At 27.7% G+C, this 22,430-nt stretch overlaps 1 protein-coding gene across 6 annotated transcripts in view; it reads right to left on the reverse strand.

Annotated features, from left to right (window-relative positions):
• Window positions 1-13,175: 13,175 nt before the first annotated feature.
• LOC122511719 (AF4/FMR2 family member lilli-like) overlaps window positions 13,176-22,430 on the reverse strand; it is a 315,906-nt gene continuing 306,651 nt past the window's right edge. For 4 of the 6 annotated variants that reach the window (XM_043627146.1, XM_043627145.1, XM_043627147.1 and 1 more), the window contains exon 8: window positions 13,177-13,268. In XM_043627146.1, the coding sequence (XP_043483081.1) occupies window positions 13,231-13,268 (38 nt within the window). In that variant the 3' untranslated portion in view covers window positions 13,177-13,230. Of the gene's footprint in view, window positions 13,269-22,430 lie in introns of all 6 variants that reach the window. The other 2 variants (XM_043627149.1, XM_043627150.1) reach the window with 2 other exon arrangements.

Below are 22,430 nucleotides of genomic sequence, written 5' to 3' on the forward strand. Positions count from 1 at the left end.
GTGTAAGTAAGAGAGAAGAATAGAGAGAGAGAGGTAGGAGGAGGAGATAGTGTAAGTTAAAGAGAAAATAAGGGGCGAAGGAGAGAAAGAAAAAGAAAGAGGGGTGAGGGAAACAATAGAGAGAGGGAGAAAAACAGAGAAAGAAAGAGAGAAAGAAAGAAAATAGGGGAAGAAGGAGAGAGTGTAAGTAAAAGAGAAAAATAGAGAAAGAAAAGAGGGAAAGAAGGAGAGAGTGTAAGTAAAAGAGAAAGAAAAAGAAAGAGTGGGAGAGGAAGAGAGGGTAACTAAGAGAGAAAAATAAAGAGAGAGAAGGAAGAAAAATAGAGAAAGAGAGAAAATAAAAAAATAGAGGGAAAGAAGGAGAGAGTGTAAGTAAACGAGAAAAATAGAGAGAAAAAAGGAAAAGAAAAAGTCGGAGAAGAAGAAAGAAAGATAAAGAGAGAGAAGGGAGAAAAATAGAGAAAGAGAGAGATAACAAAAAGAAAAGAGGGAAAGAAAGAGAGAGTGTAAGTAAAAGAGAAAGACAGAGAGGAAGAAAAAGAAAAGAGAGGGAGAAGAAGAGAGAGAAGGGAGAAAAATAGAGAGAGAGAGAGAAAGAGAGACGCCCTTACGCCATCCATAGACTCTGATATCGCGGCACACAACTAGCGTTGGTAATAATTTCGCCTCTATCCGGCTTAAGAATGAGTAAGTGTATAGGAGTAAATGTGCTCGTCTGCGAGAGAGATAGCGTTTCGCGCTTCACTCGTTTAAAGTCCGGGGCTATATAGACTCCATATAATCGAGAAAAAAAAAAAAAAAAAAAAACTAGTAAACACTCCGGCAAAAAGGCTTTGGCCAGGAAAAAAAAAGTTTCAAGCTCGCTATTAGCTTGGGAATAACTGGGATCAGGCTTTAAAACCTGGTGGAGCATTCTGTTCATATTAATGATCGGAAGAAGCCATTCAAGTGTTACAAGTCACGTGTGTAGGTGTTACATACAAGTGTTCTGCGCGCTCAAAATAGGTTCAATACCTCCTCTAGACCAAACTATATAGAAACGATGATATACATTAACTAGATCGCCAGACGGAGAAAAATACTCTCCCAAAAATTTTTACCTTTTTATTTTTTCCATTTTGAAGAACTTTTTTTTATTCCGTATGAGGAAAGCTTCTCTCCTAAAAAATAGGAGCTAAAAAAGCTCCTCTTTTTTAGGAGAGAAGCTTTCCTCATAGGGGAGAGAAAAAAGTTCTTCCAAAAAAAAGAGGAGAAGGGGAAAAAAGCGGTGGCAGTTGATTTTATCTATAAAAAGTTTTCCTTTCGCATGTGCCAAGAGTCTTTTTTTTTTGTTTGTGTTAAAAATGATGATTCAAAAATGCAGTCTCAACTTTATAAAGATTAGTTACAAAATGGAATTAATTTGCAATTCTCTCCTCGGAAGTTCTGTAATTACCCTCAAGAGTCATTTTGCAAATTTAAGTCCACACGAAACTTTTCCTAACCGTGACTTATATTATTGATCCCGGTGAATTTTTCTCCCAAACTTTCTATATAACGGAATATTCCGCTCTATTTTTTTTGCGTAGCAGAAAATATTCTTGCAGGGAGAAAAAAAATGTTTCTAATTCTCTAAAAGCAATAGGGAAAATTTTTCTCCCACTGTTTTCTTTTACTATTTTAATCGAATTTTTCTCCTGGGTGTAAATTTCGATTGTTCTCCAAAGGTTGTCCCAAGTTTGGTAGTATTACAATTTACAAGTGACCATGGTTGGCAAAAATCCTGGGAACGCAGATTAAATGACTAAAAATCTTTGGTCAGACAACTTGTGGGTTATTTTTGGCCCCAAGGGTGGCAAAAATCCTGGGAGCGCAGATTTAAATCCTTAAAATCATTGGTCGGACAACCTCTGGGCAATAGGTAAAGTTGGACAATTTTTTGGACACTGTTTGAACGCTAAGTGTGGGAAAACTCCTAGGAGCGCAGATTTTATCACTAAATAAAAAATTCAACTCTAACTCCTTTTAAAGTGAATCCTTCTATTCAATTATAAAAGTTGAGGGTTAATATTGTTTTATCTTTTTCCCTCGCATTTTATTTTTCTTCTATTATTTATACGGAGGAAGGGAAAAGTTTTCTAAAAATCCTTTCCGGTACAGTGATCTTATCCCGTGAAAAGTTTCAGTGGAGGGGGAAAGTTTGAAATCTCTCAAAGTCGAGAAAGGAAAATTTCCTCTCTCTCTCTCTCAATATTCGAGAGCAGGATAATCTTGACTATTGTTTGGGGGGCAATGTACAAACTACTATATATGTGTCTGGATGTAAATCTAAATTGTAAATATATTTGTATACACAAATACAAGTGCAAATGTTATGGAGACGATTCACGCACATCATCAGAGAAATGCGAAACTTTGCCTCTATTACTATGCTCAATAAATCCGAGTACAAGTTGGAGAGGAGAAGTTCGCACGGTAGACTGGCTACGCGATATCGTAACGACGTAATAAAGCTGAGAGCAATTTACCAACTATCAGATTCTGCGTTATGCCGGAAGAAGATTGGGTCCGATCACTTTTCGCCTTAGTGCATATACACAGTGGCGTAGTAAATTTCAATTACAAACATAGTCACGTTATTTTATTAACTGGTTGCGAATATCAAATTGTTGAGAAAGTGCTCTCCCAGAATTCAATTTTCTTTTTTTTTTTTTGTTTCTAAAATGACAGTATTTTTTTAGCAGTTCATTTTAGTAATTTTAGTATTTTATTTATTTTATCCATCAATAAGAATTATTTTCAATTTATTTATGTAATTTATAATATTATTTATTTTATAACCGACAGGGTTCGAACTAGGTCCATAAATCCCGTTTTTTTTATAGAAAAAAGGTCCGTAAAGTCCGTAATTTGATTGAAAAAGGACGAAAAGTTCGTAAATTGTACGATATAATTTTGGAAATTTTAAAAAAGTTAGAAATGATTGCAGAAATTCAGTTACTTTCAAAAGTAATAAAATTCTTCGCAGAAATTCAATTATGTTCAAAAATTTTTTTAAATTCTCGTCAAAATTTCAATTATTTTTAGAAATAATTGAATACTTCTCCGAAATAAAATGTTTTTTTTTTGCAAAATTCAGATATTTTCAAAAATTTTAATAAAATTCTTTGAGAAATTCAATTATTTTCAGGAATTTTCAATAAAATGTTTTTGGAAAATTCAATTATTTTCAGAATTAACAATAAATTCATCACAAAAATTACGTTATTTTTAAACGTATTAAAATTCTTGATAGAAATTAAATTATTTTCAGGAATTATAATAATTTTTTTTTGCAAAATTCAATTATTTTCAGAAAATTTAATGAAGTTCTTTATGAAATTAAATTATTTTTAGGTATTTTTATAAAATTCTATATGGAAATTTCAATTATTCTGAGAAATTTTAATAAAATTCTTTGCAAAATTCAATTATTTTCATATATAATAGTGTTCATCAGAATAATTCAATTATTTTCAAAGATTTTAAAAAAATTCATGGCATTTAAATTATTTCCCAAAAATTTGTCTTAATTCAATGGTTTTCAATATTCTATTTTAATGAAATTTCCCAAAAGAATTCAATTTTTAAACAAAAATTTTGATAAAATTCTACACAAACATTCAATTATTTTCCAAAAAAAAAGAAAAAATATTCAGATGAATTCAATTATTTAAAATAGAATTTGCATAATTTTTTTTTAAAAACCAATTGTTTTAAAGTTTGGCATTAAATTCATGGCAAAATTTCAATTATTTTCACCAATTTTTCTTGATTCAATAATTTGCATATATATTATTTTAATAAAATTTTCCAAAAGAATTCAATTATTATTTAACAATAATTTTGACAAAATTGTACACAAATATTCAATTATTTTCTAAAATAATTAAAATTTCACAAGAATTCAATTATTAAAAAATAAAAATAGAATTTGCATAAATTTTTTAGAAAAAAATCAATATTGTTTGAAATTTTTTTTATAAAATTCTTCGCAATAATTCAATTATTTTCATAAGTAATAAAACTCAACGCAGAATTTTAATTATTTTTAATACAATTGTTTTTATTGTATTTAAATAATTGAATTCTAGTAGAATTGTCTAATAAAAATTGATTTAAAAATGAATTTCAGTTAAAATTTTAGATTATAATTGAAGTTTAAAAGCATTAGAGCTTGAATTTTTAGAAATAATTTAATTTTAAAAAGGTTTCAGATTAAAATCTTTAAAAATTTAAATTTTTCATATTTTTAACTAACAATTCTGTAGAATTAATTTTTTAAGAGAAAAAGTTAAATTGCGTATTTTTCCTTTTGAAATTATTTGAAGTTTTTATTTTCTAATATATTTTTAATTGAAGAATTTACGAATAATTGAAATTTTGCAAAATTAAATTATTTTCATAAATATCAATATTCATCCCAAGAATTAAATTATTTTTAAAAGTAATAAAATTCTTCGAAGAAATTCAATTATTTTCAAAATTATTTTGTTTAAAAATTATCGTCACGATTTTTAAGAATTCAATTATTTTCACAAATAATAAAACTCATCTCAGAATTTCAATTATTTTTAATACAATTTTAATCAAATCTCTTGAAAAAAGTAATTATTCTTAAAAATTTTATTAAAATACGCCAAAAGAATTCAATTATTTAAAAATTTGTTTGATATAATTCTTTACCAAAATTGAATTTTAAGAAATATTCAATTATTCAAAAAGAAATTTTTTTGTATTTAAACAATTGAAATTTTGAAATCGATTTTTTTTTTTGAGAAAGTTTTCGTAAAATTGAATACTGTAAACAAATGGATTTGAAAATTGTCAAAGAACTTTTTCGAAAATTATTAAATATAATCGATTTTAAGAAAAATTTTAGTTAAAAATTCTTGAAATTAATAATTGAATTGATAATTATTTTACTACTGTCATCTTCAATTATTATAAAACATGAAGAAATCGATCACTCCGAGTCGAAAACTCGGAGTTATCGATATCTTCATATTTTGTAGTTATTAATTAAAAATTTAATTGATAGTTTTATTTTAAATTTTTTTATTTGACTCGGACTGTTTATATTTTTGGCACTAATTGGGCCGTAATTTTCCATTTTTGGTCCGTAAAGTCCTTATTTTTAAATACTTTCACTAGTTCGAGTCCTGAACTGAATAAAAATTAAAAAATACAAAAAAAAAAATGAAGACTGAAAAGTAAATAAAAAGTAAAAAAATAAGTAAAGTAAATAAGTAAAAGATAAATAAGAGATGAAAGATAGTGAGTAGATGACTAAAGAGAGAGTGAGAAGAACTAAAAGGAATAAAGTACAGGATAAAGTTGAATATACAATCTTTTTTAAATCTTTGTAGGGAATAAATGAAAATTATAACTTTGAAGCGTAATGAAATTATCCTTTGAGAATCGTTATATTCGTATTATTTACTTTTTCTTTTTTTCCCCACATAATGACAGATGGGGAATTTCGAAGAAATCGCAATAACCGTATATTTTCCATCTCTCTCTCTCTTTCTGTCTTTAAGAATTTTCCCAGTGCCTTTGATCTCTCCGTTTGTTACACTAGTCTCTATATCTTATCATCATATTGGGGCTGCTCTATAGAATTCCCATCTCTTTTGGATATCGATTTCGATTGCAAATTCAATTTCATCCCCTTTTATGCTATACACTATATATATTTGAATATACCATTAAGTTAATATTTCAAATATAGAGCGATGACAATTCTCAGTGTTCATTGCATCTAAATTAATAGTTTTTTCCCGATATTTTAAAGGAGAATTTAGCGTCTAAATAGTGGTTATAAATTCTCATTAATATTCTAACATTTGGCTGTGTATATAACCATCTTTATTCAGTTAGAGTGCCTTATAATATCTTAATGTATCCTATACGGCGATGGCTGGAAATAGATATATAGAAACATATCAAGGAGATTATTACATTTTCAAAGCTGTTCGAAATTAAATTATCATTTCCCTTTTGGATGATATAAGCTTATTTCTGCAATCGGAATTAATAATTCTATGGGATAACATTTCTGTATGGATTTGTCTTAGATTGTAGGGAGAAATTATGATCAAGGGTTTGCGTTTGAAAAAGTAGAAATAGTTCCACTTAAAAATATTCTCAGATTTGAAATTATTTCAAAATTCAATTTTATGTTTAAACAGGGTTGCGACAGATCCGGGAATTCAGGGAAAAGTCAGAAAAAGTAGAATTGGTCAAAGAAATCAGGGAAAAGTCAGGGATTTTTATTAAAAGTATTGGAAAAAATTAAATGTTTAGAATTTAAAAGAAAATTCTCAAGTTTTGTGTCTTTTTGTTTGATTCATAAACTATGAAATTATCACGAATTTTAAAAAAAAACTTTGAATTTTTTCTATTTCTGACAATAAGTTTTCCTTTAAATAACTTAATTCTATTGAAGAACTGCCATAAAGTTATTTCTTATAAATCATTGTATAAAGTATTTTTTTGAAAAATTTTAATTTCAATTCTGTTGAAATTATGTAGTTACAATTTTAAAAATTTCAACGTAATTTTTTGAAAAAATTCAACGATCTTAATAAATAACAAAATTCTTTCAATAAATTCAATTATTTTCAAAAAATAAAAAAATACTCGTCAATATTTCAATTATACTTATAAATAATACAAATATAATAATTTTTAGCCGAAATTCAATTGTATTTAGGAATTTTAATAAAATTCATTGAAAAATTCAAGTATTTTTATAAATAAGTAACAATATCCATCACAAGTATTCAATTACTGTCAAAATTAATAAAATTCTTCGCAGAAATTCAATTATTTTTAAAAAATCTAATGAAAATTGTGGTCAACATTTCAATTTAATTTTTATAAATGAATAGCGAAATTCTTCAACAAAATTCAATTATTTTGAAAAATTTTAGTAAAATTCATTGGAAATTCAATTATTTTTAAAGATGTAAAAAAAATTCATGTCGAAATTTCAATTATTCTCAAGAAAAAAGATAAAATTTCAAATGAATTTAATTATTTAAAATAGAATTTGAATTAATTTTTTCGAAAAAACCAATTGTTTTAAAATTTGGCATTAAATTCTTCGCAGAAATTAAATTTTTTTCAAATGTAATAAAATTCAATTATTTTCAATAATTTTAATAAAATTCATTTCAAAATTTCAATTATTTTCAAAAATTTTTCTTCACTCAATAATTTGTATATATATTATTTTAATAAAATTTTCCAAAATAATTCAATTGTTTAATAACAATTTTGACAAAATTCTTATTTTCTGAAATAATTAAAAATTCAAATAATTAAGAATTCAAATTTTTCAAAATAGAATTTAAATCAATTTTTTCGAAAGAACAAATTGTTTTAAAATTTGGCATTAAATTCGTCGCAGAAATTCAATTTTTTTTCGAAAGTAATAAAATTCATTGTAAAATTCAATTATTTTCATAAATAATAGTATTCATCAGAATAATTTAATTATTTTCAAAGATTTTTAAAAAATTCATGGCAAAATTTCAATTATGTCCAAAAGTTTTTCTTAATTCAGTATGGTTTTCAATATTCGATTTTAATCAAATTTCCCAAAAGAATTCAATTTTTTACCAAAAATTTTGATAAAATTCTACACAAACATTCAATTATTTTCCACAAGAAAAGAAAAAATATTCACATGAATTCAATTATTTAAAATAGAATTTGCATACATTTTTTCGAAAAAACCAATTGTTTTAAAATTTGGCATTAAATTCATGGTAAAATTTCAATTATTTTCAACAATTTTTCTTAATTCAATAATTTGTATATAAATTATTCTAATAAAATTTCCCAAAAGAATTTAATTATTTACTAACAATTTTGACAAAATTCTACACGAATATTCAATTATTTTCTAAAATAATTAAAATTTCACAAGAATTCAATGATTAAAAATAGAATTTGTATAAATTTTTTAGAAAAAAATCAATTTGTTTGTAACTTCTTATAAAATTCTTCGCAATAATTCAATTATTGATGATGTAAAAATATGTTTGAAGAAGTTCTGACAATAACAATATTCTTATATTATAATAGGTATAAAATAATTCTTATAATTATTAGAATTAGAAATTTTGAAAATCTTAGTTCTCATGGAAATATAGTAATGATGAAATATTTATTTATATTTATTTTATTTATAGTGAATCAGAATATTCTTTAGTGTCAAGGAATAAGTCAAAATTTTATCTGGAAATGAGGGAAAAGTCCGAGAAAAAGAAAATTAAATTTTTAAACCCTGTTAAAATGATTTTAAACTTAAAAATGATGTATTTTTGATTTTTGTTATAAGCCCTAAAAATAAATTGCAAGGAAAAGATTTAATTTTTAGAAACTTTGACAGTTATATATTTGAATACGTGCGGGGTAAGTTCTGAATTTAATAGTTTCAGTCAGGTGGCAATTAAAGCAACGCGATGGTACTCTGAAAATGGTGGTAGTTTCCGTTAATTGTGCAAATTACACAAAGGGCAAAAGAAAAAAAAAAAAAAAAAAAACTCGAGAATATTGCGTAACGGACAAAAAACGATAATTCCAAGATATATAAGTCGGAAATCGGATTAGTTTCTTTTTTTTCCCGTATTTTCCCGAATGGAATTGAACAAGCTTTGAGGATTGTTGTCTTTTTGGAGAACGCGGGCTTTGATTATCAACAGTTTGCAGTAATGAAGGAGACAGTAAAAAGAGAAGTTTTTATCAGCTTTGGGGAAGTGGAGCGTGACCTCACTTCCAACTCTTGCTTTGCGGAACGATTATGTTCAATAATTCTTTATTATTATACATCGACAATGCTTTTATAAGTTTCCACTCCTTTTTCTCTCTCTCTCTTTTTTCTCTCTTTCTCAGTTTTTCTTTCTTTATCACAAACAATAAATTAGATTTTTAAAAACATTACAATTTACAAATTATCAAATCGTGGAATAAGAAAAAAAAAAATGATATCAGAATACAATGGGAGAATATTTATTATCGGGAATTTTCTTTTTTCTCAATTCTTTTTTTATCAATCAAACGTCATTCCAGGCGATTGCAAAATTGCGGATTGCCTCGTCCTATGACGAAATTCCATTCACTTAATTCTACCATTAAAAGTCTGTAATTTTATACTCGCAATACTCGTAGTTCTTGAAATTGTTTCTTGTCTCAATTTTTGTCGGTTCTTTTTTTCATTTATATTATATTACGAAATATTATTCACTTGTGTACATAATTTATCTTATTTGCAAAATTTTTAATTTTAAGGCAAAAATATTTTATTTATTATTATTTTATTACCTACTATCTATAATAATAAAAATAATAATTATAATTTTTTTTCCATATAATTTTTGTTACCCTTATTATTATTATTATTTTATTATTTATTATTATTATTTTCATTATTCATTCAAGTTCAAGTTGCTGTTAGAAATATCTTTGCGATTTATATACGAGTTTAAATAATTAAATTTAAAGAAAAAATTTAAGAAAAATTGTTTTTTAAAAAATGAAGAATTCTCATCAAATTTCAAGAAGCAAATTTTGTTGGGGAATAATTTTATTAAATGTATATAAAAAATGTCGAAGTGGCAGTAAAAGTTTAATTTTTCAGGATGTAATAATTTGAATCCGGATCTTTTTCGCGGATTCTCGTTTTTCTTTCTGTTTTTTTTTCTTTTCTTTTTCTTTTTTGACCCTTATTTCTGTGCTTTGTACAAAAAGTCAAACCAGAATGTTAAAACGTGTAACCGAGAACTCGTAACGACGACTTATGAACGTAAAGCCGGTAAATCCTCTTTAATAGGCTTCTCTCCTCCAACAGACTGTCTCAGTTAACTTTGTAATTTCTCAAGGTCGCTTGATGAACTATACTTAATTATATGTCATCTTTTATTGCACTTCTCGATACTTATATACCGTCCAAAGTAATTTAATAGCATCTTCGCTGCGCAGGAACTGACATTTATTGTTAAATATTCAATTCCTGTGCGGGATGCTAATTGAAACAAATTGGATTTTACACTTTTTTTTCTCAAATAATTCAAATCATTCTTTTTTTTTTTTAAATACAAATCACAATTTTCGACGAAAAATTTAACGATAATAATAGTAATAAAAATAATATATTTTTTATTTTCTTGTAAAACAAAAAAATACAGAAGAAAATAATAATAAAAATATATAGAAAATAGAAAATAGAAAATTTTTTAATTTTCAAAAACGGGAAATGCAATAAAGAACCGAGTTGCTATTCTCATAATGAGAAGTGAAAGTGAGTCAAGCGAAACTTGCCCTTTATCAAATTTACCTTAGAAATTTCTAGGTCCAGTGATTTGAGTTTGAAATTCATCGGAAGGGATGTTTCATTAAAGTAACAAGTTTATCGCGACAATTCATGTTTGCTGAAAAAATTTTTTTTCTCCTTTTCTTGACTCACTTCTCGTTTTTCCTCTTTTCCTCTCGATTTGCATAAAAAAGTGAAATTTTTATTATACGCTTCAAAATAATGAAAATTTTCATAACTAATTTTATTATATTTGACTACTTTTTTAGTTAAACTTTCAATTTTACAAAACTACTTTCAATTGTTTACTATTTTAATTACTTTCAATTTCAAAATAAATTCCTTTAAATTACTTTTAATTTTTTTACTTTCTTAGTTGCTTGTTAACTAATAATTAGTAATTTCTAGTTTTCTACTTTTAATATTTTTTTCAATTTAAAAATAAATTACTTTCAATTTTTTTACTTTCTCAGTTTTTCTATTAACTAATAATTAGTTATTTTCTAGTTTTCTACTAATAGTTAATTATTTATTTATTTATACAAATAATCAGTGTTTTTCTACTAATAATTAGCAGTAGTACTCTATTCATTTCACTTCGTTTGTGAGAGAACTTTCATACCATCTAGGCGGGAATTTAAACAACTTTTAGGCGCGAAATTCAAAAAAGAAAAAATTCAATTCATGATAAATTAATAGTAATAACTAATTTATATAAAAAAAGCAAAATTGAAAATTCAAACCAAAAATAGTGTCAAAAATTCGTAAGGACGAAAATATTGTTTCCTAATGTTCTAAAATAATAAACAAATTTTTTTTTGCTCTTGAAAAAATAATGATTGACGCGATCAACTCCCACGCAATATATATATATATGAACCTTACGCCTTTGTCAGAAACGAACAACATTCCAGAAGGTACTAAAATCCCCTGACGATCGTTTCTTCTGCACGTGGTAATCGTACAATGAAACGCAATGGATGGAAAAATGTAGTTTCGCGTTGACCTTGCATTGATTTACGCTGTTCCATCTTTCCAGGAAAGTTTTACAATACCGCGAAAGAGAAGGAGAGAGAGAGAGAGAGAGAGAGAGAAAAAGAGATAAATTTTTCAAAATTGTAATTTCGATTCTCCGTTTTTAAATTATACTGTCAAGACAACTTCAATGATAAAAATTAATATTTATTATATTAATATAAAGAAAGGGTGATTTTTAATTTTCTATGTCCTTTGATATACTAAATAAGTAAATAAATAATTTAAATAAATAAATACGTTGATACTAAATATGTAAATAAATAATTTAAATAAATATATACGTTGATACTAAATAAAATAAAAAAATAAAATAAATACGTTGACACTAAATAAGTAAATAAAGAATATATGAATAAAATAAAAAATTAATAAACAAAATATTAAAAAGCTAAAATATGAAAAAAGTAAAAAAAAATAAAGAAAGAACTAAAAAGTTAAAAAATATGAAAATCAAACAGTAAAAGCACATTTGAAAAAATAGGTAAATAATAAATATAAAGAACGAATAAAAATAGAAATAAATAAAAATAATAATAAAAAAATTGAATACAAATGTATTACAATGAACAATTAAATGTTTACTTTCCCGAACAAAGAAGAACAAAAAAAAAATACATTCAATTTAAAAAAAGAAAACTCACGACATCCCCGGCTGATTATAATTTGAATTTAATTTTCCTAATTGTAGTCAGTACGCTAATTAATGAAACCTAATAAGTTTGTTAATTAAATCTTGTATTCAGATTACTGAGCGTTGTTTGCTTCTATATCAACGTTAAATTGTCTCTGAGTGAAAATTATTTTACCCTATATATATATGTGTAATAATTTTAATAGTAATTAAATAAAACTTTCATGGAAAAATATAGATACAAGACGTCAAAAGTTTTATATTATAGTACACTATAAAGAGTATTGAAATAAGTTGCAAAGGAAGTTAATCCAAGTATAAATTGAAAGCACGCGCGTTTAAATAAAAGAATTATATTGTGAGAAGGCCAAAGCGACATTATCACAAGTTGGGTCGGTTTTCTTGCGCGAATGCATAATTAATTTCCATTTGATAGATTAATGGTCCTCGCTCTCTTTCAACTTACACTTCAATAATGTTGCGGGAAAAAAAAAAATTAAATCTTTATTTTTTTGAAAAAAGGAATTCGAATATTGATACTTTCTGTTTGTCGATAAAATATACAATTAAGTGAATTGATGAATTTATTTATTAACAATATAATGTTGTATATACCAAAGTAAAATTGTATCGAATAAAAATATTCGATATACGAAAAAATTGGAAATAGAATTCAAATGAAAAAAATTTGTTATCCGTTGAATATTTTATTGATTTTATTCATTGTTAATAGAATAAAAAATACGAAAAGGAGCGAAAAGATAAAAAATGGAATAGAATTTTTAAAAATTAATTAATTTAATAATTTATGAATTAATCAATTTTTAAATTTAAAATTTAAAATTTTAATGTTTAAATTTTAAAATAAAAAATACGAAAAAACATCGAAATGGAGCAAAAGATGGAAAAGAATTTTTAGAAATAATTAATTTAATAAATTAATTAACTAATTAATTTCATACATTAATAAACTAATTTCATAATTAGTTAATTAATAACTAAATTTAATATCGTTAAAAAAACAAATAACGAAAATAGAAAGAGTATAGAAAAATATCAGTTATATTTGCTTCAGAAAAAAGAGAAAAAACCGAGCAACGACAAAAAAAGAGAATTAAAATCGTAAATTTTCAAAACGGCCAGAATAACCAAAATTCAATTTCCTTTTTTAATTATTAAATTCAATTTCAGTAGTTAATTATTTTGGATGCAAATGTGGTACTTACGCGGAAAGTCTGCTGGTAGCGTGTCTCTCACGTTCTAAAACAAGCAAAAGAGAAACAATTAGCTATTTATAAATGGAGATAAATCTTGGAGAAAATTTACATCTGACAAAGCAATAAAAATTCAAACTCGTTTCATTTTTTTTCACTCTAAAGAAATTCCTGTCAATATATTGTTTTTTTTTTTTGTTGGTGTTGAATATTTTAACAATGTCGATTATTATCACTAATAATTTATTACCTATTTATTATAATTTATTTTTATAAATAAATAATAATAATTTATTTAATTAATTAATAATAACAATAATAACAATATTTATTTATTTATTTATTTAATTAATTAATAATAATAATAATATTTTAAATTCAATTCCCAGCAGTGTTAATAATCCCCATTTTTTAATATAGTCTTAATTTTCTAAATAATAAAATTTACAATAAATGAACAATACAATTTTATTTTTTTTATTTATTATATTTATTCTATTATTTATTTCTTGATAATATTGTCAATAATAATCAAGAAAAATTGTCAATTATTTTTAACGTCGCATTGTTTATTATTTATTATTATTTATATTAACGTCGTAAATAACTTTTTTTAACGCTTTGAGGAAAAAACATATTTTTCACACGAAAAACAATAACAATTTTTTTGTTTACAAATTTATTTGTTTGTTTAAAATATCTATTTGGATTATTCTTGAAAAAAATACTTTTGTTATCATAGAAAAAACATTTTTTTCCCCTAATTTATTTCAAGAAAATCAATAACAATAAGTGAAGCAACGTATATATATATATATAAGGAAATTTGTAATATTTTTAATATTGTTGATTTAATGTTTTTTTGTAACAAAATTAATTGTTAATTTAATAATCTATAATATTTAGTTTAGATGTAATTTTATTTCATAATCATCATTCATAATCTTGAAATATAAAATAATTGTTTATTACAAAAATTATTGCACTGAAAGTAAATTTTTAATTTTTTTGAGAGATTTTTATGAAAAGCGAAAAATTAGTCGCATAATTTAGATCTAGGTAGTAAGAACTGAGATAATCTATATCTGAATACTACAAGTTTATATAATCCAGATCTATAGATATAGTCGAAATCTAGATAATGTATATCCACTTGTTCTAAATTTAGATAATCTAGATAGAGATAATAAAGATTTAGATAAAAATATAGATGATGAAAAGTTAGACAATCTAGACAAAGACAACTAAAATTTGAATAATCTAGATCTAGATTACTATCTATTATTATCCATTACTATCTATTACTATCTAGATAACTAAAATTGAGATAATCTATATATAGATCGGGTTTTTATTTTTTTATATAGTCAAAACTAGATAATCTAGATCTAGATGACGCTTTTATAGACAATATAGACCATTACAGATCCCAAACTGGACCAGAGATAGTTATCCAAATTATCCAAAGTGTTCCGTTCGCAAACTGCTAAATAAATACCCGATTCCGAAGAGGGGCAACGACCAGTAAATAACTAATTATAAACAATGAGGCGAAACACATATTCAGTGTTGGTACAGGAAAACAGTGTTATAGAAATATATACCAACGCAAATTAGTCGAAAATTGTTCAGCGAATCGTCGAATCGATTGACGACCCCCAAGATGGTAGTAGTAATAGTAGTAGTAGTAGTCGTAGTCTAAACCGAGTCAAGGTGTAATTAAGCTAAAATCGGATCGATAGTTTGAAGCCAGAGCTTTTAGTTGCTTAATAGCTTCGGGTATAATTGGATAACAATGAAATATCCACACACAGGGTACATATATAGTGTGTAATATGTTTTTGCGATTATATAGCATTTCACGGTAGTGGTAGTACGGTGTTTCAACTGCTGCTGCTGCTGCTGGTTTGAAGAGCAAGCACGCAATAGCAGCCAATCCATTTGACTTACAACCTTGACCACATTACGCATTCCCTTCCTTTTTAATCGACAACCTAAACACGTTCGGTTTTCCTACATTATCTCTCTCTCTCCACATCGAACAACATAAATCCATTTTTACGTTATACGAATTTTTTTTTGTCCATTTTTCTTTTTCTATTTTATTTACCACCAGTGGTTTTGGTTATTTTTTCTATTTTATTTACAGTATTTTTTGTTTCTTGTTTCATTCCTTTGCTTTCTTTATGCTATTACTATACTATTACTACTATCACTACTATTTCTACTATTTCTACTGTTACTATACTATTACTACTATTACTATTATTTCTACTCTCACTATTATTACTATACTATCACTACTATTTCTACTGTCACTATTATTACCATAACTACAGTATTATAACTATTACTATAATATTATTACTGTTACTATACTATTACTATATTATTACTATGCTGTTACTATACTATTGCTAAACTATTACAATACTATTACTGCTAATACTACTATTACTAATATTACTAAACTATTACTACTATCACTATTATTACTATAATTACTATAATGTTGCTAGACTTTTGCTATACTATTACTATACTGTTACCATACTGTTTTTATATTATTACTACACTATACTATACTATAATATTACTATACTATACTATTACTACTATCACTACTATCACTATTATTACTATTATTACTAAGATACTGTTACTAGACTATTGCTATACTATTACTACACTATTGCTATTTTTTTTTTTTTTTTTTTTTTCTATTTTTAGGAGTGATTATACAGAGTAAAAAAAATTATATTGAATTTTACTTAAATAATTTCATAGAATTAGAGCTAAATTAAATTTTTGTTTTTGAATTTCGCGCCTAAAAGTTCTTTAAATTCCCGCCTAGACGGCGTGAAAATTCTGTCACAAACGAGATGAAGTAAATTGCAGAACATGAAATTTTCTACAATGAGACTTATAAAATCTATTAAAAATAGTTCTAGTAAAAAATAAATAATAAAATAATAATAAAAATAAATAAATAAAAATATAATTCTATAAAATCTGGTAAAAAATAATTAGATAATAATTATAATATTATTAAAAGTAAAAATAATAGTAAATAAAAAAAAATGTTTTCTACAGAAATTAGTAAAAAAATAAGTAATAAAATAATAATCTCAGTTTGAGATTTGATATCTGCAATATTGATAATAATAGTAATAAAAAATTAATATTAATATTAATAATAATAAAAGATTAATATTAATAAAAGATTAATAAATAATAAAAATAAGTAAATAAAAAAAAATCGAGTGTAGTAAATTGGAATATAACTAACGGGCGCAGGGAGTATAAACTATAAAATAGAATTGAAATGGAGAATTATTGTAGGAAAGTTTTAGCTGTACCGAAAAAAAAATATATGAAGCGATATATTCCCTCTTGAAAAGGTTTTAGTGATATATAAAGCGGCTCTACAATGTCGATCAAGTTGTAAGGTTTGGAGTCGCCCCGAGAATACAATGACCCACGATGAAAAATAAGAGAGGGGATCCGGTAGCTATGAGTAACTCGTGCCAGTGGTTATTGCGTAAGCAATAGAACATTATAACGTGCAATATACACATGCACGCAAATCATGGGAAACAGAGTCCGAGAGAGAGTCAATTGTCTATTACTCTCTTTCTCTCTCTTTTCTTTTTCTGTCTCTCTCTCTCTTTTTTTTCTTTTTCTGTCTCTCTTCATCATTCTATTTCATTTCTCTTTGTCTCTCTTTATCTCTCTCTCTTTTTTTCTCTTTCTATCTCTCTCTTTTCTCTTTCTATTTTCATTCTCGAGAATGGTTCGAGAAAAGGAAGAAAGAATTATCTGTCTTTTTCTCTTTCTTCTTCTTCTTCTATTTGTCGTTATTTTCTTTTATTAACTAGAAAGGAACAGAAAAGAGAAGAAGAAAGAATTCTATCTCTTTCTTCTTTCTTTCTCTTCTATTTCCATTTGAGGCTATTTTTGTTAGAAAAGGGAAGAAACTGAAAAAAGAAGAAGAAAAATTCTTTGTCTCTTTCTTCTCCTCTTTCTAGTTGCGATTACTTCCTGCATACAACGAGAAAGAAACAGAAAAGAGAAGAAGAAAGAAGCAAAAAAGTGAAGAAAAAGACAGAGAAGAAAAGAAGAAAAAGCAAAAAAGAGAAGAAAAAACTGAAAAGAGAAAAATACAAGAAGAGAAGAAAGAAAGAGGAAGAGGAAAAAATACAGAGAAGAAAATATAGAAAGAGAAGAAAATACAGAAAAAAGAAGAAATACTGAAAGAGAAGAAAATACAGAAAAAGAAGAAAATACAGAAAAGAGAAGTAATACATAAAAGAGAAGAAATACAGAAAGAGAAGAAAATACAGAAAGAGAAAAGAAAGAAATACAGAAAAGAAATAAGAAAAGAAAATACAGAAAGAGAAGAAAATACAGAAAAAGTAGAAAATACAGAAAAGAGAAGAAAATACAAAAATGCGAAAAATACACAAGGAGAAGAAAATACAGAAGAGAAAAAAATACAGAAAGAGAAGAAAATACAAAAATGCGAAAAATACAGAGAGAGAAGAAAGAGACAGAGAAGAAAGAAGAAAAAAACCAGAAATGGAAGAAGAAAGAAAGAGAAAAGCAGAAAGAAAGAAAAGAGAAGAAAAAGGTGTGTGAGAGAACCCGAAGCCTACACAAAATCTTCTCCTTAACTTGATTTAACCCATCGGAAGTAAGTCAGTTTTGCCCTTTCAATGTTTCCTGACGTTAATAATTTATTTCGAAAGAAGTAGTCGCAACTAGTTTGAGAACTCGCTTCGGTGTTAATCCTCCGGTTATTGATTACTTTGCCACATTGCTGGGTTGCCTGGCATGAGAAGGGATCGACGATGGACTCGTGTCAGGGTGTAGTGAAACGTGACGAGGCACAAAAAGGGGAAGTCCATTTTAAAACGCTTCTCTTCTCCCTCCCTTTCTCCCTCTTATTCTTCTTCAGCGAAATTCATAATAAAAATTCATTTTCACGCTATAGTTTCCATTTTTTTTCTCCTCAATAATCTTACACTTGTTCTGTATTATTATTATCATAGTCTGAGACAATTGCCGAAAAATTTTCACTTGGAAAATGTATTTTTTTAAATGCAATTAAATCGCATTGTGGATTCGGCCTAAGAAGCAATGCAATTGTGCACTCGACCTACTCTCTAAATCTGAATCAGCGATAAGTATGCCACTATTTCAATTAGCGTATATGCGCTGTGAATTAGTGAAATTTCACTAAATAATCAGTGAAACTTCACTGATTAATTAGCGCATATACGCTGTTTTAAAATAGTGGCATACTTATCGCTGAGAATCAGTGAAATTTCGCTGATTCAGATTTAGAGAGTAAGAAACAATGCAATTTTTTACAAATTGCATTGTTTCTTAGGTTGAGTCCACAATTCTCGTATTATTTTTTTTGTAGGTGTAATTGTGGACTGGGCCTAACAATGCGATTTTTGCTAATTGCACTGTGGACTCAGCCTAAAAGTGCAATTCGGAAAAATTAATTGTTAGGTCAAGTTCGCAATGATTCTAAATTATAATACTAACGAAAAAGTAATAAAAGAATTGCATACTCAACCTGATGATTAATTTTTCTTGCATTGCTTCTTAGGCCCAGTTCACAATTTTTGCAAATTGCATCGTTAGGTTGCGTCCACAATAGACTTTTAGGTGAAGTTGACGCGAAATAATAATAACGCCCCTAATTTAATTTTTGAGGTTAAGTCTACGCTTTCGACTGTGGACTCAGCCTAAAGGAAAAATTACCAGAAGGTAATTGGCTAATTGGCTCGTGTCGCCGCCCCCCCACTAGTCTCGCAACCTGCGCGCGCAATGGCGCGTTATTCAAAAGTCAATCTCGCTTTTTCGAAAACCGAAATGAATAGAAAAAAAATAAATGCGATTAAAAAATATTTGAAAATGTATAACAAAAAGCGAATAATTGTGAAATGTGTTTCCTGTTTCGCGAAAATTCTCATCATATCCCCGAGTAATTATAACATTCATCTAAAAGTACTTTCGCAGTTCCCACCAAGGATTGAAACTTCCGCTTTCAACATGGCGGCTATCAGCAGCTTGGAAGCAAACTGTGCTCCACCTAATAAACTTAATTGATTATTCAAGACACGTTTACGTCCAAACTTAATTAATTTTACCATCATCAGAAGCTTCAAAACTATAGTAGACGAAAGAGCTAACATCGGAAATTGCCCTGTTTTACATTATCGCGTGTCCATTATATTTGTTGTTCGGCGAAGGAAAAGCGAATTCTGTTTGTTTTGAAACAATGGTATTCGGGATAAAATATTTTAATAACATTATTTCAAACATTATTTGTAACACTATTTCAAATAATGTTTGTAGTAAAGTTTCAAATAGTGTTTCAAATAATGTTTGTAGCAAAGTTTCAAATAGTGTTTCAAAAATAATGTTTCGAATATGGTTTCAAATAATTCAAATATTGTTTGAAATGATGTCTAAAATAACAATTAAAATAATGTTTGAAGTAATGATTCGAATAATGTTCCAAATATTTCAGATACTGTTTGAAATGTTTCAAATATTGTTTTGAATAATGTTTCGAATAAAGGACAGTGTACAAATGACGTAAGGCTTCAAGGGGAAGGGAGAGGGGATCATCAGAAAAATGGTGCTAATGTATTGCAAACAATGTTTGAAATAATGTTTGAAATGTTGACTGCCACGTGGTCTAGTGACAAAAATACTTGACCAACATCTCGACATGCGCACCTGAGACAAGAAGATAACTGACGATTCCCTGAAGGACCTCGAACTTGGTGTACATCTCAAAGGACCAAACCAATTGCAATAACAAACACTGAAACAACTCATCTAAAACACTAGTCCACTAATTCCATAATAAACTCCTTAATCCAAAATCGCTTGGTCCAGAAATCTTGATTCACTCACAATTCCCACCACTTGATTCAAGTTTCTCATGCCCCGCGGGGTCTTTCATTATCCTCGATATCCTTGCAAGTCGTCCCTTATATCCAAACTCGAATACTCAATCCTCAAACACTTCCTAAAGATTATTATTCCTCAAAGAACTTCCTAAGGAAAAATTTGGATATGGAAGAGAGAGAGAGAGTAGAAGAGAAAGTATTATTAGAATTATTGCAAATGGAACAATATTTTCTGATTTGGAGAATGGGGATATTTTTTCCGCCGTTTTATTGGGAAAATGGCGCGCAAAACGGTTGGAGCATAGGCCGTGATGTGTGCATTCGCAAAGACGCGGCTCGGTTGACTGAGACCGGCGGCTCGCTGTACGAACCCCATCGTCGTAGTCGCAGGCAGGGCTGTGTGGTGTCGATTCTGATGGTGTAGGACTGCAGCGATGGCAGAGTTGTAGTGGAAGTGCGTGTGTATAGAAGGACCGACCGGTACGTTGCGTTTCTGTCGGCCTACAGACGGTCGGCAGCGTTCACCTGCGTTCGCCGATGGCTTTGTTGTGTGCCCCACTCCTGCCGGTGCCTCCCGGTCTTCCTGTGTATCCGGAACGTGTGTTTGCACTCGCTTCGTCTTGTAGATTGTAGAATGTAGAGTATAGACTACTCCACTCAACTTCTATAGTTGTAGTTTATATGCTCATAAGATCCTCTCGTCGTCAAGCCGAGTTGGACAAGTCGCTTTTGCATTCGCCTCTTCTTCCTCCTCTTCTTCTTCTTTTTCCTATTCCTTTTTTTTACTGTTTCTTGTGATGTTTTGTTCTTTTCGCTGCATTTTGTCCCTTTTCTTCGTTTTCTTGTTCCTCTTTTTGCATTTTGTCCCTTTTCTTCGTTTTTTTTGTTCCTCTTTTTGCGTTTTGTCCTTTTGTCCCTTTTCTTCGTTTACATATTTTTGTCCCTTTTTTGTCTTAATCCTCTTTTTACAATTCTTCTCTTTCCTTGTTTTTGTCCCTTTCTTGACTTTTTCCTCTTTTTGCATTTCTTCTCCTTTGTTCGTTTTGTCCCTTTCCTTCATTTTCTTGTTCTCTCGATTCTTCTTGTTTTTGTTCCAATTAGTTGTTTTTCCTCTTTTTGCCTTTCTTCGCTTTCATTATTTTTGTCCCTTTTCTTCGTTTTCTTGTTGTTTCGTTTCTTCTTCTTCTTTTTTTCCCTTTTTTCTCTTTTTGCGTTTCATTTTTCTTGATTTGTCCCATTTCATCGTTTTTCTGTTCCTCCTTTAACATTTTGTCCCTCTTTTTAGTTTTTTAGTTTCTTCTTGTTTTTGTCCCCTTTTTGTCTTTTTCCTCTTTGAATCCCTTCATATTTCTTGGTTTTGTCCCTTATTTCACTTTTTCCTATTTTTGCATTTGTCTCCCTTCTTCGTTTCGTCCCTTTCCTTCATTTTCTTCTTCTCTCGATTATTCTTTTTTGTCCCATTTTCCCTTTTCACTATTTTTGTCCCTTTTCGTCGTTTTCTTGCTCTGTTTCTTCTTCTTTTTGTCCCTTTTCCCTCTTTTTGTCGATTTTCTATTCCTCTTTTTGCATTTTGTCCCTTTCCATCCTTTCTTGTTTTTTTACTTCTTATTGTTGTCCCTTTTGCGGTTTTTTTTTGTTTCTTAAAAACCTTAAAAGGAACAAAAATAAGAAAAAGCAAAAGAGGAAAAATTTTTCTGGCTATATGAACCGCAGGAACAAAAACAAGAGTAAAAAAGTTTGCCAAAAAACAAGAGTAAAAGTAAGAAGAAAAAGGGAGTAAGAAGAAGAGGAAAGGAGTAAGAATAGAAGTAAAAAGGAGAAAAAGAGTAGAAAAAAGAAGACTGAAAAGAGTAAAGAAAAAATCTAATCATAATTCGATCAAGTTGTGTCGACAAATGGACAACTTTTGACAAAAGCAATCAAGTTCCCTTGAAGGAAATGACATGACTTAACAAGAATAAAGCACTTCCTTTGTGTAAAATAACTCTCTCTCTCTTTCTCTGTCTCTCGTATATTACCGGGTTTTATTATTGACATTCGCGAAGAATATTTCTCTCGAGAATTATGTTTTGAAAACTAATTCCAAGTGCGGTATAATCTTGAATCTTATGTGTGTCCTCTTGCAGTGAGTAGTGTACTCTTATGTATACAAATAAGCATCACCTGGCTGCATGTTGCTTGCGCGCGTTTATATATAATATCCTCATCTAACTAACCTCGTTGAAAAACTGAAAACAGGACAAGCTGGAAGCCAGGTGTGCGTAGGCCCTTGA

This window comes from Leptopilina heterotoma, unplaced genomic scaffold, assembly GCF_015476425.1.
Source record: "Leptopilina heterotoma isolate Lh14 unplaced genomic scaffold, ASM1547642v1 Lhet_9, whole genome shotgun sequence".
Lineage (NCBI taxonomy): Eukaryota > Metazoa > Arthropoda > Insecta > Hymenoptera > Figitidae > Leptopilina > Leptopilina heterotoma.